This window comes from Corvus cornix, chromosome 2 (assembly GCF_000738735.6).
Source record: "Corvus cornix cornix isolate S_Up_H32 chromosome 2, ASM73873v5, whole genome shotgun sequence".
Taxonomy (NCBI): domain Eukaryota; kingdom Metazoa; phylum Chordata; class Aves; order Passeriformes; family Corvidae; genus Corvus; species Corvus cornix.
The window spans coordinates 44,222,756-44,241,590 of record NC_046333.1 but is presented as its reverse complement, the minus strand read 5'-3'; the positions used below and the strand labels follow the sequence as shown (position 1 = coordinate 44,241,590).

At 40.6% G+C, this 18,835-nt stretch overlaps 2 protein-coding genes across 9 annotated transcripts in view; one reads left to right on the top strand and one right to left on the bottom strand.

The window, feature by feature from the left end:
- HACL1 (2-hydroxyacyl-CoA lyase 1) overlaps positions 1-8,191 on the bottom strand; it is a 21,523-nt gene extending 13,332 nt beyond the window's left edge. The window contains exons 1-4 of one of the 3 annotated variants that reach the window (XM_039549061.1): positions 8,069-8,191; positions 7,006-7,110; positions 3,307-3,347; positions 2,674-2,754 (exon numbers count right to left, since the gene is read on the bottom strand). In XM_039549061.1, coding sequence (XP_039404995.1) covers positions 2,674-2,754; positions 3,307-3,347; positions 7,006-7,110; positions 8,069-8,125 — 284 coding nt within the window. In that variant the 5' untranslated portion in view covers positions 8,126-8,191. Of the gene's footprint in view, positions 1-2,673; positions 2,755-3,306; positions 3,348-7,005; positions 7,111-7,582; positions 7,699-8,068 lie in introns of those variants that run through there. The other 2 variants (XM_019285477.3, XM_010398987.4) reach the window with 2 other exon arrangements.
- Positions 7,628-18,835, top strand: BTD (biotinidase). 6 transcript variants are annotated; one of them, XM_019285481.2, is made up of 5 exons: positions 7,628-7,646; positions 9,264-9,335; positions 12,648-12,879; positions 14,337-14,486; positions 16,512-18,835. In XM_019285481.2, the coding sequence occupies exons 3-5, from the start codon at positions 12,652-12,654 to the stop codon at positions 17,694-17,696; spliced, it is 1,563 nt and encodes a 520-aa protein (XP_019141026.1). In that variant the 5' UTR covers positions 7,628-7,646; positions 9,264-9,335; positions 12,648-12,651; the 3' UTR covers positions 17,697-18,835. The 6 variants fall into 6 exon arrangements, with proteins under 6 accessions (XP_019141026.1, XP_010397290.1, XP_019141024.1 ...); XM_010398988.4 differs by lacking the exon at positions 7,628-7,646 and adding an exon at positions 7,669-7,756; XM_019285479.3 differs by lacking the exon at positions 7,628-7,646 and adding an exon at positions 7,673-7,753.

Here is an 18,835-nt window from a genome sequence, read left to right as displayed (position 1 = left end):
CCTGTAAACTCTCCTTACAATCAAATCCTACTGCTCTTGGTGTGCTGTGCACCATTAGCATCCACAGATCTCTACAGGAATACATACAGAATACAGAAATGGATTCTAAATATCAGAATGTCAGCTGGTAGGCTCCCCAGCAGCTTTTGGGTCACCAGCTTTAGGATAACTTGGCCATATTAAGTGACTTGCACCATAGAAGCCCTAAAACCAAATCACATGGCAGGCAATTTTCATTCAAGTTTGATAATATAGGTGACACGGTGGTTTGAGGGAATGAAAACATCTAATAAGAAGTTAAAAAGCATTGACTGTCTAAAAAGTATTAAGACTTGTGTTTATAAAGGGTATTATAACATGCACTAGAACTAAGAAACAAGCTAGGATACAATTTTTCAAAAAGATTACGTTTTCCTTGTATACAATTTGGAACACAGCAGAAGTTAGCTGGCTGAGAGCACAACTCCCTGCATTTTGTTCTTAGAAAAAAAATCCCAAAACCCAAAGAATTGAACAAAAAATTAACATGCTTGCAAGCAGTCCTGATCTTAAATTAGTTCACGGCTATGTGAGGAAAGCAGTTTTAGTTTACAGTGAGGGTTATACATTCCACAGGAGCACATTTTTATTGTAATTTCCACAAAATACAAGAAATAATTTTCCTACGGTGAATGAAAACCTGTCTTTTATTCAAATTGTAGGTCAAACTCCTTAAAATGCTAAAGGCTGAGTCAACAGAAGAAAGATGTTTTATCAATCTGCTTATTCATCTGCACTATATTGAAATATTGGGTCAATAGCTTTCTAGGCTTTTTCTCTTAAACAATTTCTCTTCAGATACAGCCTTTCCTTTGACTGCATTTATCTCTATAATGTATCAAGCTGAAACACTTACAGAGTGTTCCATGCATAATCCTAAATTTAATCACCCATAAGACTTGGGGATATGTGTATCTAGATCCAAGCTTCATAACCAGGCCATTTCTCAGCCATAAATCAAAAAATCTCAGTTCTAATCCCCTGGCACAGCGAAATGAGAACTTCCGGCTGTATCTTACCTCTGTGAAAAATCGTTATGGGAAAAATGCACTTGGTGATCCCTCTACACATTTTATTCTGCTTATTCTCTCCCCTCAGCAAAATGATTATCACTATCCATATATAACAAGACTGTTTGACAGTGACAAAACCTATGTTCCTCTCACTTGCCTTTTCCAAATTTATTTAAATGTTTTAATGAACAAAGTAACTACTACTTCCCAATAATGAAATACAATTACAAAACTGGTCTACTGTTCAGAAAGCCAACTCCAACAGCTATATCTTGAAAAGATTTAGTTCTGCTCTTGAAATTTTACATAATTCTAACTAGAAAGAAGTTTTTCCCTCAAGGAAATCATTGTACTACTGTAACAATATTGTAAACATTTTGAAGAGCAGTGCTTATAAAGCTAGTGAAAAACAACACTGAGGCAGAAAGAACATTGACTATAATGAAACTAATAATGCTAAGTCTTACGGATGTGCAAGAGAAGAACTTCAGTAAACTGAAAAAAAATTTAACTGCAACTTCAGGGAAAGAGCATGGTACTTCAGCATGCTAGTGTTTACTCCAAATCTTACCAGCTACCACACACTTGTCTTTGGAGTCTATTGTCATAGCCAGACTGAGGTACAAAACCTTGCTCAGAATGAGACAGGACAGGAGGCAGCAGCATGGCAGGTAATTTGCAGCATGAAAACATCAAGAGGTTTTGCCCTTGAAAATGTATTTTGCCGTCAAAAATGTGTCCTGCAAATCCATAAGTGACGTGAACACTTCTTTCCTATAACGAAACCCATGACTGTTCAAAAGCAAGGTTTCCATATGATCTTCCTTTTTTAGTCCAAAGTCACATAGTGACAGCTAAACTTTAGTCAATAACTCAATTAAAAAAAAAAAAAAAGAGTTCGAACACTAGAGGTCTTTTTTCAAAATGTCAGACTTGATTTGTTAGCATTCCCATTGCTGAGCTTCCCTCGTCCATCAGCCACTGCAAATTCAATGTTCCAGATCACACTGTTCTGGATCATTCTGTTCTGTGAACACATCTGCTTGGTATTGCTACAGCTTCTTCCCAAAATACCTCAGTACAGCTTTCTGAACAGCTTTCAGTGGCAGACCAGGTAAAGCTGTCACACCTCCGTGAAGGCTTACAGGAGTACATACTGTCCCTCTGTACCTCATTTAATTCACTACTTAATTACTGCTCTAAATGTCTGCGTGGGGGGGCAAATAGGGATTTTAACAATGCAGTTGTCAATTTATTCACACAAGAAATACAGTAATTCAAAGGCAGTATGAATTTCAATTTAGAAAACACCTTTAAGATGATCTCCATGATCATGAAAGCATACTAATATTGACTTCCTTTTCAAACACATCCATACAACCAGCTATACTGATAGATTTCCCAATATACACACAATGGGGTAGGACAAAAAGAAGAATTTTATCCATGAGAATACAGAAAATAAAACAAAATTAATTTTAAGCTTGATAAAGGAAGAATTTGTTTCTCATTATCTGAAGGGGGAAAAAAGTAAAATATTAAATACCATGGAGCTCAACATCTGAAACAAATAACAACACACAATTATTGGAATTTTAAAGGGAAAATGCAGTTAAATTACCAGCAGTTAATGGTTGCATTTGCTATCCCACCAAGGGCGTGTAAGAAACCTGGACCAGACACTACAAGACATACTCCTGGTCTACAGAGAAAATACAAAAAGAAAAAAAGAGAAAGAGAAAAGGAGAGTGAGCACAGGGAACATCAAATAAATAATCAACTAAAATTAGTAAGGTGCTGAAATAGAATATTAAAGTTTTACTCATGTCATCAAAATTCATGAATGGCTAGGAATTTGTACGAATGACTAAAGATAGACATGGAAATCAGAAACTATGAAGCTGTATCAATCCAACTGGAAAAGCAAGTGAACAATTATGTGCCACCCACAGAGAGGTGTGCAACATACACAGGCTTATCCTAACACAGCTCCTGACTTCTTCTATGACATTTGCTCCAACATCTAACATTTATATGCAATTTGGTAAACTTACGTTTGGAGTTTTCTCAACTGCACTTTATCAGCAGTTACCAATGAAGAAAGCTCACACTGGAAGAAGTGCATCTGATTCAACGCAAATTTTACTGCATTTTAATTCAGGTAGAGACACTTGTTATTCTAGGTGATGAGATAAAAAATGGTAACTCTTAACTAGTGAGCATTTCTTAACAGCTTTGCAGACTCTTTACATACCTGCCAGTCAAATATCCAACAGCAGATGCAGCATAACAGGCCTGTTGAAAATATTGGCGTTAATGATACAATTATTATTATGTATACATTTCATGATATTTTGTACACAACTTTCAGCAAAAATAACGAAAATAAGTAGCTATAGATCCTTCCCTGACTATCAGGGCTTAAAAGTAAAAGCACCACCTCACCCTTCCCATTATAAGATGTCTACATAAAGATTCTGAAAAATCTCAAGACTCTTCTCCACTTCTCTCCATATTTCAGGCTCCTGTTTTCACAAGATATTACATTAGGAATATTTGGGATTCGAAAAACAAAAAAATCAACCAGATTAAAAAAAACCACTAAAACCAGGGAAGAAGAACAGAACAACGCCTAAAACTTCTGCTTTACACTGCCTTCTGGACTAACATGGAAGAGGGACTTGCAAGAGAAAGACAAGAAGCAGAAATCCAGCCATTCTGAATTGTATTTCAGAAACACTGTATTTCAGATATCAAGCAAAAAGTTGAAATCTCACACTGGGGACAATAATCAGACAATTTGGGATTGTCTTTTACAAGCTGTGCTGGTGAAATACTTCTCATTCCACTTTGGTACCACGCTTTGCTTTAGCCATGTTGACATTTAAAGAAAAATCATGTTTTGAATAAAAATGACAAAAGTGACATCTACAACATGTGTTAGCATACCTTACCAGCAGTGTTATTGCAGAGTATGTTTTTATACTATTCCTGTAGTGATATTGAACATTTGGATGTAAATTTTGCCTGGTAAAAAGACACTATGTGATCAAGCAGAAATAGAAGTTTACAGGTGACAACAGAACTCAAGAATTCACATGTGACATTGCCCACTCTCTCATATTTTCTTGCTCTTGTCTTGAAATCAGCAAGTTCTAACACTTAATGGGAAAAAACATCATTTTGCAATATTCTGTAATTTTTTTAAAGTAAGCTTCTGGCCTTAGAACCTACCTCTTTTGTTTGTAAATTGAACTGAGATTTGATTATTTAGTTATTATTGAGTACTCTGGCAATAAGATGCCCACTTTGGTTCCAGCTGTCGTTACTAAAGTGTTCTGGAGCCCTATTCCCTTGACAGCTGCAACAGCTCCAGCATATTGTATATTCACAACTAACTTAGGATACAAATATCAAGAAATTTCTTTGAATATGTAGTGATAATTATTATTAAAGATTAAGAACTAAACCTAAGCAATGTGTGTTGTTAACAAACAGCCATATAGTAAAGGGGGTTTTTTGAAGTTTAGAACTGATCTGGGTTATCAGTCTTCTAAGCAATCACAGCAATCTCTAATTACCCAGGGACAGATACACAAAAACACACCCCATGGAGTTGCAACACAATTTTTCACTGTTCAAAGGGCATACGGATGCAGCTGAATTGCTTCTGGCAAACTCATGCCATATTACAGGAGACTGGCTTATGGGCATTGGTAGTGCTACTTTTAGCTTCATGCTTCAATCAGGTGTTTCTAGTCTGCAGCTTTATGAGCTTTTCACAGAATCATTAAGGTTGGAAAAGACCTCCAAGATCATTGAGTCCAACCTGTCCAATCACCATCTTGTCAACTAGTCCGTGACACTAAGTGCCATGTCCAGTCATTTCTGAACACCTCCAGGGATGCTGACTCCACCACCATCCTGGGCGGAATAAGAACATAAGGATGCCAACCAACAAGTACATTGCTTGATTATCATCTTATCACGAGTTTTGTGCTTTAACTTGCTTATGGGCCCTATTTCCTATGAACACTACTAATTAAACTTTTACCAGTTTTACAGGGAAATCCTTTTGCTACATCTGGCCTAGAAATGAGGTAGAAACTCAACCCCTGGAAAAAAACCCTTAATTTTCCATATATCTTATATCATATACAGCTGCCTTCACCAATAAAGGAAGCAGCTGTATACACATCCTCCACAGCCAGACCACACAACTGAGATATTTAAATCCATGACATGAAAATATTGAGTATATCTTGAATATACTATATATAACCTTTCACCCTCTCCTCTGCTAAGCAATTACTCTATTACTCCCTGAGGATAAAGAAAAAACAGAAACTCTCATCTTCATTCATCCTTTCCACTCCCCAAAGAAGAGAAGTCCTGACATTTTGACCTTAAAACAAGTATTTGCGTGATTTTTATTCCACTAAGCAAAAGCAGCTCATCATTTACACAGCAGAACATTTCTTGTCTCCTTCATCTAGTAAAAAGTAATAAATAGAACAGCATCTCATTTGGCAGTGCAAAGCAATCTTCTCTGCTCATTACAGACACACATGAGGTAATTAATTTTAATCATGTTAGTAACCACAGCTAAAACTAGAATATTTGCTAAATGGCCTACAGGAACATAAAGACTGTGCTGAATTCCCAGTCCTTTGAAGACTCAAATACAACTTTTAAACATGTTTGTATACATTTGCCTCTTTCAAATGTTACAGATTTTCCATAGAGACATACACTCCCCTAAATGCTCACATTCCAATATAAGAATGTAAGGATTACAGAGCAAAACCATACAGCTCACAACCACCTGATTTAGGAGAACTACTGTTACAATAGTTTGTTGAGGACTGGGACTATCCAGAAGGTTATTAACTACATAAATAAAGGAAAACTGGCAACTGCTGTAGACCAGCTCCAACTATGGAAAACAGCTGGTCCATCTGCCTCCAGTTCAGTAGCTAGCAGCCAGCTCCCCATCTTGTGCAGCAGCTCTTGAAAATGACGCACGAACCCAAGGTTATTATCTTCGACCTCAGACCACCCAAGAAATTACGGAGATTAAAAGAGTTACTACTGTGGGAAACCAAACAAAAGCAGAACTAGCAGCATAACACCAAAATGCTGAGGAGCTTGACTCTAATTTCTGATACGTACACAATAAAGTTGAAATATTCATAAATAAGAGTCTAAAGATATGTTCATGTTTGATTTGAGCACTTGGAAGCATTATTACTTTCTATGGTTTGCTGTTTTGTGAGCTTTTGAAACATACTTAAGGAAAAAAACCCATAGTTATTTAAATTGTCAGAACAAGTTTATCAATCAACAAGAAAACTTTCTTCGTTGGGCACTTAAGAACACCACATAGACAAGGAAAAAAACAGTAAAGAGGTAGGTAATAAAGTCCTAAAAAGAATTAAAATACTACCAATTGGAGTGGGAACAATAACATTGTCCCAGTTTGGAAGGGAAGACATCAGTAAAAGAAAATAGTAAAAAAAATTAAGGAAGAAGAATACTGGGAAGTGTGTAGAAAGCTACAGAAAACAAAAAGCCTTGGATGCGCATCTCAAAACCTAGCAGATAAAATCTGAAAATATATCACTTGAAGGAGATGACTTTGGTAATATTTTTCTTCTCTATCACATGCTGTCTTTAAATTATTTTTGCTTTCTTTTTTTCCTATCTTTGCTCCCTTATTGGAGAATGGCATTTTTAAATTAAAGATGCAATTCCCTTTGGAGGGGTCACTTTAAAATGGAACTGGGAAAAGAAGGGCACAAAGAAATACTCAAACCAATGCACCATTATTCCAAAATAACAGTGGCTGCTTTTGTACAGGTTCTTTAAAGGAACATTCAGAGACCACATTCTTTCTAGTAAGAAAACTTAAGCTGGGTTTCATTCCATTGTAAAACTACAGATATATACTTACAGCTTGTTCGTTTCTCATTCCCACATATTTTATTCCAACTGCCTGGGCTGCAATTGCGATTTCAGTGACTGGAATACCAACAATGCCAAACATGTATTCAATATTCTATAAAGAAAAATGTTGAGAAAAGTCAGACTGTTTTTTCCCAAAAGACAGCTTTAATAAGCACATGCCAAACCCAGACATGCTAACTACACAGGCAGTCTAAAACCAAAATATAACAACGTATATAATCCCAGAGAAGCTCACAGGTCACTGTGGAAGCATAAAGAGCTGGCATCAGCTAGTGTTTGCAGCTCAGCCCTCTGTGGTTGTGAAAGTCCTGGATTTTGGGCGTCTACAAGCAGTGGGACAACTGTTCAGTACCTCGGTCAGTGTGTGTTTAGTGCTTTCTACTGACCAGTTCTTACCTGGGATATCTCTGCTATGTCACTTTCCTGAGTATGTCAGCTTCTACTCTGAAAATGCCTCATGGCACCTTGTGCTTTTACACTTTGACAGAAAATTAACGCCAAAAAAGCCCCAAGAAATGGCTGGGATAGTACCGTGCCCACAGAAACACAGAGAGAAAGATTACCACTGAACTACTTTTCTATGTTTCACAGACCAAACGCAAAGTCTTCTCTCATGACCCGTGCCAGGTGAGCAGCATCTCGAGTTTAGAGACAACACAAGAGTTTTCGTCACTGTGAAGGAGGCGCATCCAGCTGTCACGGCAAGAGCCGCAGAGGACCCTCGGCATTGCTTGGTGGTAACGGGGGCATCGGCTGAGCTCGGGAAGGGGGCAGGCTCGGCAGACGAAGGGAATCAGTGCCGGCCTGGGGAACGCCGCCCCGGGGTCAGCAGCTCGGGGCTGCCCCGGCGGCACCAGGGCCGGGCCGTTCCCGGGGCTGTGCGGCGGAACCTCCTTCCTTCCCTCCCTCCCACAGAGCGGCGGGGCCAGCCCTTTCCGTCCGCCCCCGGGAGATCGGCAGCGCTGGTCGGAGTGAGACCGGCCGCGCACATTCGCTCGCTGCACGCTGTCCCGGCCTGCAGGCTGCCGGTCCCCGCCCCGCGCTCTTACTTGCGCCCTGAGGGCCTGGGCGATGAGCTGCGCCCCGCTGACCGCCTCGCCCTCCATGTCGGCCCCGCTGCCCCGACCCCGCCGCCGCCGCCGCCCCTCGGACCGGGCCGGAGCGGGCCCCCGGCCGAAGGTCGCGCGCAGTGACTGACAGGCGGCCCGGCCAATCAGACAGCGGAGGGGGCGGGCCCAAGGCTGCCCACCCCGACCCCTCCGGCGGGCGGCGCGGGGCGGAGACCGGGACAGCTTCCTATTGGCCAGAGCGGGCAGCCAATCAGGAGGCGGGAGGCGCCGGGCCGCCAGCGTGAGGCTCGCGGGGGGCGGGAGCGGGGGCAGGGGCAGGATCGGGATGGGGAAGGGTCTGCCTGGGTACCGCCGGGAGCGGGGCTGGCCGGGAGCGATGCGGAGCGGGGAGGGTGGGATCGCTGCAGGCCCGGCCGCGGCCCCGGTGGCCTCCGTGAGCCGCAGGGCCGCGCGGTACCCGGGGTAGCCGCCCCCGAGCGCTCCGGCTTTGTGGGGTTGGTCAGAGGTGGCGAACGGAGCGGGGCAAAGTGCGGGCCTGTGTGTGAGGTGCCGGTGCCCGACGCCCGCGCTCACCAGGGGAAGCGCCAGAGGAGTGCGAGACACCCTCCCAAAATCCGCGCTGAAGGATGGCGCACGCCCCTTGGTCCGGCTCTGCCCGTCCCGGCACGTGTCGCTGAGGTGACACGGGTGACAGCATGTCCCTGCCCCACGCTCCGGCTCGTCCGTGCCACCGCCCTCGGTTTGTGCAGCCAAACCACTAACGATAGCAGCGCTCCATGCGCCCTCACTCGCCAAACAACAAACAACCATAGATAAGATGACATAGATCGCAAAAAACCTTTACAAAACCTGCATAGTAAAATACTGTAATATATGGCGGCAAATAAAAGCAGTAGACAGGAGGGATCAGTGGAAAAACCCCTTAAATTTCACTATAGTTTATATGTTTTTAAAATACATTGTATAATACATAGTAAAATTGCAGCAACATCACAATCCATGGATATCGTTCAACCTAAAAAAGACTTTATTTTTCCATAGCCAATTGAATATTTGCCTAGTAATCATTACTGTTTATGTTACTATTATTACTTACTACTGTTTATGTTGCTATTTCTGTTACTATACTATATGTTAGGCATAGCTTAACATGCATTTGCTATTAACCACTTAGGAGGACCCGTGCTGCCTCTGCTATTTCAACATCTGTTGGATTCTTCTGAGTGTAGAAGTGTGAAGAAGGAGGGTATGTGTTGCTTTTCCCTGTGTATACATCCAGGTGTGGTGACAGGTGACAGACTTCTAAGTTTCCAAAGCTGTTGAAAAGCGAGTGACTGGATGCTTTACTTCACAACACACTGGGATTAGATGATTCTGAAAAGGTGAATAGGAAAACAGTCTGCAATGTGACTGGGGGGAAAACTTGGCATCCAAACTTGAACACCAGTCTTTTTACCCTTTGTGTGGAACTATAACTGGAATATTGTGGCTGCGGAACAGTAATACTGCTATGAAATATTTGTATTTGGATGACATGATCCTGCTGAAGCCTGTCTGTCAGGCAAAAGACCACATAAATCACAGGAAAGGGACATAAAAGGAAGTAAAATGATAAAGCACTTCAGGTCATGAAAATTTAAAGTCGGTTTGGGTGAGGTGACAGCTCTGTAGATCCTAAGCAAATTAACTTCTCTTCAAGGAAAGGACTTATGGGATGGTGTAGCACTTTCCAGTAGTAAAAACATCCAGAATGTGTCAGACATATTTGGAATATCAACAGGCAAAGGGCTGAATAAACCCTGTTGGTATCCTTACTTTGGCTGGAAAGTTTAATACACCCAAGCCCAGCCTCGGGGCTTGTCACGGCTCTCCATGAGATAGCAGAGTCCTGTTGTTTAAGCTGTCAGACAGGGGAAAGGCTTTAGGGAGCACTCACACAGGTGTTCAGCCATCATCTGTAGGACTAGCAGTAATCACAACCCAGGGTTGGACTCAGAGGAACTATTTTAGTTATTTTAGTTGGCCCAGGTTCAGCTGGATGGGATTGTGCAGGGGCTTGTTCAGTGCCAAACCTCTTGTGCATCTAAATGAGTAAGAGATTCAGATTAGTACTTTTGAGTGTTTCTGACCACCAGGAAATGAAACGTGGTAGAAAAGTAACAGCTCTCCAAGCATGTTTGTAAAATACAACATTTTGTAGAAGCTCATTACCTGTTAATTTTTTTCTGTTAGTGTGTTTTGCCTTAAAAAAAAAGGCAGTTTTTCTAATGCATAGCAATTCCATCTCATGAGCTGAAACTCTCCAACTTTTTCCATCGCTAGTAATGATGAATTCTAATTACATCTTAGTTGACAACTTTATTAAGGAGGAGCTGACTAGAACCCATTCCTGTCCTAAATAGGCATTTTGGCTTTGAAGGGGTGACAAGAAATAGAAAAGAGAGTCTTGTCAGTGAAATGCAACATAGCTTGTTTATTTTCAGTACATTCCTTAACTGTGAGAGGTTTCCCACCCCTGAACTCCCTCCTCCTGCTGCTGCTTTATATCTTCACATGTGCTTTGGTATTTAATTTGCAAAGCTGAGCTGCACAGGACAAGGAGGCACCTCTATTCTTGACATGCATTGCCAAATCACCCCCAAAAAGTATTGAATGCTTTCCTCGACTTGCAGAATAGCAAGGAGAGCTTGTCATACATCACTTTTCAAAACTGTTTATATAAATGCAGTATCTCTAATCCATCTGATTGCAGGGAGGCCGAGGTTTTATTCTGTTTTTATCACACTTTAAATAAATTTACCCTTGAAGGCATGTATGCCTGGACACATTGGCTAATTAAAGCTCAAGGAAATAGGAATATGTAGTTGAGCTTAGCAGCGTTGAATGGCTAAGTTTCTGCTTTACCCTTAGAAGTGTTACTATTACATGTTAAGACTTTTTGGTTGAGAAAATAATTCTTCTGCCCACCATGGGCACCAAGGTTATGACTTTGCTGTCCTACATGGGATTGTGCTGCTATCAAACCAGTGTTGCAAATAGCACGTAGAGCTCCTAGAAGGAAACAAGTGCCTTAAACTAAGATAGTACTTACTAAATGCTTTTTCCATTTGTTCATTTTTAGGTACTAAACAGTTGGTGTTTAGGAAAAAAAAAGCAGTATTGAGCATTATTATTAGCTGCTTTTCATCCTGGTATTCAAGCAAAGAGATATTTTCAGTTAACTTGCCATAGACTTTCTTTTTTTTAGGTACAAAACTACATTTAATATAACATGAATAAAAATAAGATTGTGATTAGTTTAGAATTGATCTTTTTCTCCTGCTGAACTCCTAATGGGATCTAGAGAAGACTCTTCATGCATGTGTCTGTCAGTCTGTATTTGCTTTAGAAAAATTCAGGGATTTGTAGATCACGAAGACTGAAGGGCACTAAGAGTGTTTTGGAACATTTTTTTTCTTGGATACAAGTTCCCAGAGAGCAAATACAATTAAAAAGTCAGTAACTGAACTTACAGCTATCAATATACAGCACCAGTAGATCTCTCCTGCGTGTTCCTCCAGCTTCAGATATTTGAGATTTAATTCTTTAATGATACTAGTGACGCTGTGGTGACAAATACAGAATTCTCAAGTGAGAATAATTCTGGATTAAAAGGCATTTCAACAGTCTTTCTGAAGCATTGCACAACCAGTGACTGTGTCAGTCCTTGTTCCTAAGTCCTCTCCTAACCTGGGATGTCAAAGGGAGGGTTACATGCAGAGCCCATATTGCAGAGAGTGCGCCAGCCTTCCAGACTCAATAATTCTTAATTTTTTTCTAAGAAAAGCTAACTAATGCAAATTTTCTCTGTTTTGTATGGATTTTTGATTTATTGTTGTTACTATGGACACATTTTTAACCTTATGGATCTGCATCGTACGGGAGGAATGTGGATCTGAATTGCACTCAACATTTTTATAAATGTTCAGAAAAGCTGCACTGTAGGAGAAATATTTGCCTATTTCACATGTGGTGTTGGAATACAGTGAATTCATAATCCATTAGGAGATGCATTTATATGATAGATGCAGAAGTAGTGTCTAGTGTAATTCTCTTGGCAATTATCTTTTTCAGTATTGATAAAATAAGCCCTATTTCTGCTTGACTACTAAATAGAGTCTCCAAGTAATTTTAGGAAATGCTACTTTTAAATACATCCCCCATCACCAAACGGGGGAGGAACTGCAAATTTGTGAACTGCTTTAAACTTTTCTCAAAGATGTTTTGATATATGGTGAAATAATCTATAAATGAATGTTTATTATAGAGAGAAACCAAGCAAGGAGATCAGTAGAGCTATATATGAAGCTAAAACACTTTTGAACAGGACAGTTATTTAAAGCACCAGTGTAGATGGATTTAAGGTTTAGAAACAACATGCACAGGGTCATTCAGGAACTCAAAGACACCACACTGCTGAGAGCATCAGTTGCCATCCTTATTTAATTGTAAATTTAAATTCCTGGCATTATATTTTGCTCATGCTCCCCCCACCCCCCTGTTTGGTTTTCTTCTCTAGATTTATGGCATTCACCATGGCTCTGTGCTGGAAGCTGCCCATCTGCTTTCTCTTCTATCAAGCAGTCTCAGGCAGAGTGAGGCAGGAGGGGCACTACGTGGCCGCGGTGTACGAGCACGAGTCCATCCTGAGCCCGACCCCGGCGGCGCTGGTGGAGCGGCGCTCCGCGCTGGAGCTCATGGGCAGGAACCTCGACGTCTATGAGCAGCAGGTGCTGGCTGCTGCCAGGCAGGTACGGCCCAGCTCCAGGCAGCACTTGTGCGTGCCCTGGGTGTATATAGAGGGAGTGCTATTTGGAGATAATCTTTCACTTTTGTGTTCCCAGGCAACTAAAGCCATATTTATATACATAACTATGGTCTGGGTTCTCAGACGATCTGACCTGCCAGCAGCTCTGAAAAGGAATCAGGCCAATTAGCATCCTGCCTGACTCGGGCTATTCCAAGCTTGGAAAAACACACATATAGTTATTTAGTATAGGGAAATTAATTTTCTATTTTGGTCTGAATACCTAGTTCCTTTCTGTTTTCTTAAATGGAAGGGTTTCCTTGAAAGCTTGTCTTACTGGCAGCTGTCTTGGGTTTGGTTTTATTCCAATGCTCTCAATGGAAATTCCTGAATGTTCCTAAAAACTAAGGAAGTCAGATGCTTTGGAAATTAATGTTCCGCCTTTAACAACTTTGTGGAACTAAAGTTTTCCATTCCTTTCTCCTACCCACCATGGAATGGTTCTCAGTCTAAATATATTTAGAGGAGAGAGACTAGTATCGCCAGCTGTTCTTACACACAGCCCTCTTTCCTCCCCTCCCAAGAAAACCCAAAGCTGGTTCTAGTGACAGGAAGCAATGTTAGTGCCCCTACACAGAGGAGAATTGACTTGCAATTTTCACAGATCTATTGTTCTGGGAGAGAATAATTACTATTTCTATATAATTTGAAAATGTGAATTTTTTTTGAGAAGTTCAGATGATTGGGCAGAAGCATAATAGTAATTTTTGTGCAGCCATTACATAGGTAACACATTTGAGCTGACTTTTGAAAACTAACAGGAATCTGAGTGGCTGGTGCTGTGTCTGATTTAAGAAGAATCCACCTCATTTTAAGGAATGCTTCAGATCTCCATGAACTTCAGGCAGAGCCTCTGGCATGGCTACATTTCTACCAGACTGTGCACTGCTTCCACAGTGAAGCTGTTTCTGTAGTCAACACTGCCAGTACCCTGTCCAACCCTGTACCTAATTAACTAAGTGATGCAGCACCTTTGACAAAGTGTATCTGCAAATAGCATAATTCTGATAAAAAAGTCAGGGCAAGTTTTAACATCATCAGTGTTTAACCTGAATGATGACATTCTCATGACTCCTGTGAAGGAAGAATACCTTTGGTAAGAAATTGGATGCAGTATGCTCTTATTTGCATGCCCTTAAAATAATGCCAAATGCATTCTTTTGCATTCTTTTTCAAGATAAAGGTATGTGTCAGGTTAAATAAGGTGGTTTTTTTGTACACATAGTTACACACCGACTACATAGTTACACCTACTACGAAGTAGAAGAAAAGACATCTTCAAGCTACATTATTGGCAGAACATAATTGGGTTATCCTTAACTTTCTTTAGCTCTTTTTAGCCATGAGATCCCCTCTCTTCCTTTGCTTTGCCTACAAAACATGTTTTGGTTTTACATACAGGGGGCACAGATCATTGTTTTTCCTGAAGATGGAATCCATGGCTTCAACTTCACCAGAAGCTCCATTTACCCTTACTTGGATTTTGTTCCGCATTCACGCTCTGGGAAGTGGAATCCCTGCAGAGAGCCCTATTTGTTCAATGACACAGAGGTAAATGTAGGGCTGATGACTGCAGGGGTGGGATAACTGAATGCTACATTTGTGCTCCAAGTGGGAAATAGCTCAGGTTGGTTTGCTTAGGAAAGTAAGCAAGAGATTTAACAACTCCTAGTACCAGATTCTGTTTTCATGGCTGCTCAGGCTCTGCCAGTTTCATTCTTAGCAGAGGAGGGTTTAGATCCATACATGCAAGGAAATTAGTTGTGTGTGAACCATCTGGATTTGTCATCTCCTCCTCCCCAACCTCTGAAATGGTAATTGCTCTCTCATAAGATACATTGTGTGTGAATTTAGTTTGAACAACATTGTTTTATATAAAACAACGTAGTAGAATCTTCACTTTTGGTGCATTCTCGTTATTCGGGTTGAATGACTCAATGACATCACAGCATTCTGACGCAGCAATCGTGTCCAACCATTAGCACAAGTAACGGGACTTACCTGCTACAATGTAATTGAAGTCACAGCTTGACACCAACCAAGCCTGATTACATTGGAGGTGACCTGGCTGTTACAAAAATAGTATTGTCATTGACTATTCTGGACCTGAACTGAAAATAACCATGCTTTGTAAATACAGACTATTAATTCTTATTAACATTACAGAACTCAATAGAATGATAGAAATCATGCATGTACCTGACACTAAACTGTGCCATAAATCAAATCCCTCCTGATGGGAGAGAATATTTTAAAGTCCTTGCAAGGAGTTTCAAAGAATAAACCCAGACTTTTCCTGGAGTTTCCGTGCTGCCAGCTAGTTGTTTATTAAGTCTTATCAGAGGAACAGAGCCACTAGCGTGACCCAGGCATAACACAGAGCACAGAAAGCAGGAGAGAAGTCCAATTATCAAGATTTACACAGCCTTTTTAAAGATAACTTAACCAATGGTTACTAGAAACGTATATTATTTTTACTTTCCTACCAATTATTCAGTAACACGGGCAGGAACTGTGGAATTCTTTGTCCAATCATCCCAAATTACTTTTACTGCAGAATATGGAGTAGTAGAAGAAGAAGGTTTGGAGAACAACAACAATCCTCCATTTTGATATTTTTTGCTCTTATCTATTTACTACAAAGAGAAGCCCAAAACCTCTAAATTTTTCACCCTGTGACAATCTTACATAGTAGTCTATCACCTAATTCACACCACTGTATTTTCTAGTTCTTGTCTGATCATAGGCAGTTTTTTCCAAGGTTTGAGGCTAAAACAGTGTTGTTCAGGGGGGTAAGAACCCTTAAAAACAGGCAGAGAAATAATTCTCGGCACTCTGGGTTCCTACATGTACCTACCAAGCAGAATTGGTGTGCAAACACGAATCGCAGTTGTAAACAATGATCCATTTGGCCTACGAATCTTTGTTACCAATGATCATGGCCAAGCAAGCAAGAACTGAGTTTGCCATTCAGATGATGCTGTTTGGAGATTGTAGTAATGTCAGTCTTGGTATAGCACTCCGATATGGAAGAACTATCCCAGCAATACTGTGGTCTGCAACATTTTCTATTTATTTTCTGTAATATGCAAGGTCTATCCCTTTCCATCTCTGCTTCTCTAAGTCATAGCGAGTAATTGCTTTTTAAAAATTTATAGTAAAAACATCCAGGTGCAGATGATCATTATTAGACATTTGCTGTTCTAAAGGCACACACATGCAGTGTTTTAAAGCCATTGATGCTCCTACCAGTCACAAGTTTCTAAAAATTAACACCCCTGGAATAGATTTATTTACTTACTTCCTTCTAAGGAAATAAAACTCAGACAATTTTTTTCAGAGCTATTTTAAAATTAACATCTGAAATACCTTTCTGCCGACAAAGCTACTGGTTCCAGTAGCTTTTGTCACAAAATCATCAGTGCTTTTAAATTTCACAGATATGGTCTAATGTGTTCAATTTTGAACACAGTTGAAAATAATAATTTGGAAAGTATTAAATAAGTCATAGATGCTTAAGTAAAACTTACTCCACCACATTTGGAAGTGCTCACATTTCTCCATACTCTTTTCCAGGTCGTTCAGCGCCTGAGCTGCATGGCTCTGAAGAACAAGATATTCCTTGTGGCCAACTTAGGGACCAAGCAGCCGTGTGAGCGCACGGATCCTCGGTGCCCGTCGGACGGGAGGTACCAGTTCAACACCAACGTGGCGTTGGCCGCGGACGGAACGCTGCTGGCCACGTATCGCAAACACAACCTGTACTTCGAATATGCTTTTGACACCCCTCCAGAGCCAGACTACACATTCTTTGACACCCCTTTTGCTGGCAAGTTTGGCATGTTCACTTGCTTTGATATACTCTTTTTTGAGCCTGCAGTGAACCTCATCAGACAATACAATTTGAAGCAAATTGTTTATCCAACTGCCTGGATGAACCAGCTCCCGCTTTTGTCTGCTGTCGAATTTCAACAAGCTTTTGCAACAGCTTTCAATGTCAATATTTTAGCAGCCAACATCCACCACCCTACCTTGGGCATGACAGGGAGTGGCATATACACTCCAGTCAAATCATTCATCTACCACAACATGGAAAGTTACGGTGGCAAGCTCATAGTAGCAGAAATTCCTGTGATTAGCACAGATTATAGAACCAATTTAGAGAGTAACGAAAGATTTAGAGAGAACTTACATGACTCATGCAGGACTTTTAGGAGCACCTCACTGGATGATGAAGTTTGCTTTAAGGAGCAAGAAGAGACTCCTGGCATTGTATCTGAAAAAGGAAAGGAACAGTCACCTCCTTCCTTTTATGCAGAAATGATGTATGACAACTTCACTTTTGTTCCTGTATGGGGGGAAAAAGGAGAGCTCCAGGTTTGTGCCAATACCCTTTGTTGTTACTTAAACTATCAGAGAGCTGTTTTAACTGATGAATTATATGCTTTGGGAGTTTTTGATGGGCTCCATACAGTGCATGGCACATACTATGTCCAGGCCTGTGCCTTAGTGAAGTGTGGTGGTCTCAGCTTTAGCACTTGTGGACAGGAGGTCACAGATGCCACTGCTCTGATAGATTTCCAGCTATGGGGAAATATGAGCACCCCTTACATCTTTCCTTTGCTGCTGACATCTGGTATTACCTTGGACTTTGCTGATCACATGGGCTGGAAAAACAACTACTATTTCCTAAGCAAAAATAGAACATCTTCTGGCCTCCTGACAGCTGCTCTCTATGGACGATGGTATGAAAAGGACTAGCACAGATATTTGACTGAGTCAGAAAACAACTGCCCATATGTTCAGAGTATGTATCTTAACAGAAATTGTTGAACATCCATATATCCTAGAGGTTCAGGTGTGTTTGTCCCATCACTGCCTGATTAGGTCCCACATTTGAAATAATGGCTGTAAGTACAGTCTGTACCATGGTAGTTTATGTCCTATGAGGAGTGAAAGAACTGCCTTGCAAAGATAAAGGCTTGTTGTGATCTGGTGAGATGTTTTATACCAGGAAAATAACACTTTTCATTTCAACTGATTTTGTTCCTTTAAATTTAATCGTTTGGTTTTTGGGGGTCCTGACTGGGAGTATGGAAATGAATGGAATAGAAAACTATTGCAAGGAAAAAAAAACCAAAGGGAAGTAAGACACAAATATTGTGCACAACATGCACAAAAACATGTAGGTATACATACATATAGCTTTTATGTGCTGAGGTTCTGATTTCTGGTTAGGGTGCCATGATTGTTTTTTTCTCTTAGAGTGAAAACCTCCCATCTGCAATCATTACCATTGACTGGCCACTCCGGTGTCTGTAATACTGTTACACATTTCACTGGATGTTACAGTGTAAACATCTACAGAATAGCTAATCTGGGAAACAGGGTATCAAATGACTCTGAAAACCTGGACTGCAGAAAGACACACTTCACAAGAAATTATGTTTAAAGAAAACATCAGCATTGAATATCAGTGGCCATGTTACCTACTGTTTGAGTATTTTAACTTTCCCTGTTTAAAAGAAGACTGTTTTGACTTTAAGACATCTTACACACTGTTCATGAATTTATTCGAGAGGAGTTATGAAAAGCACATAAGAAGCTGTGGGACATCAAGGTTTTTGCATCAATGCTTCATGTACCAGATGGCAGGTTTGTGCTGCTGAGTAAAACACACCATTCTTTCCAGAGCAATAACAAGATTAAGTGCTATAGCTGTTCTACTGCAGTGGAGGAGATGGGAAGAGAATATTCAAAGGTTATTAATTTGGGGTTAAATTCAGACAAGTTAATGTATTCTCAAGCATTATAATTTTATGGGTTCTTATTGGCTGTTATGATTTCATCTGGGTAATAGCTGTTAAGTAATGGAATAAACACAACTGTTCCTTTGGTGA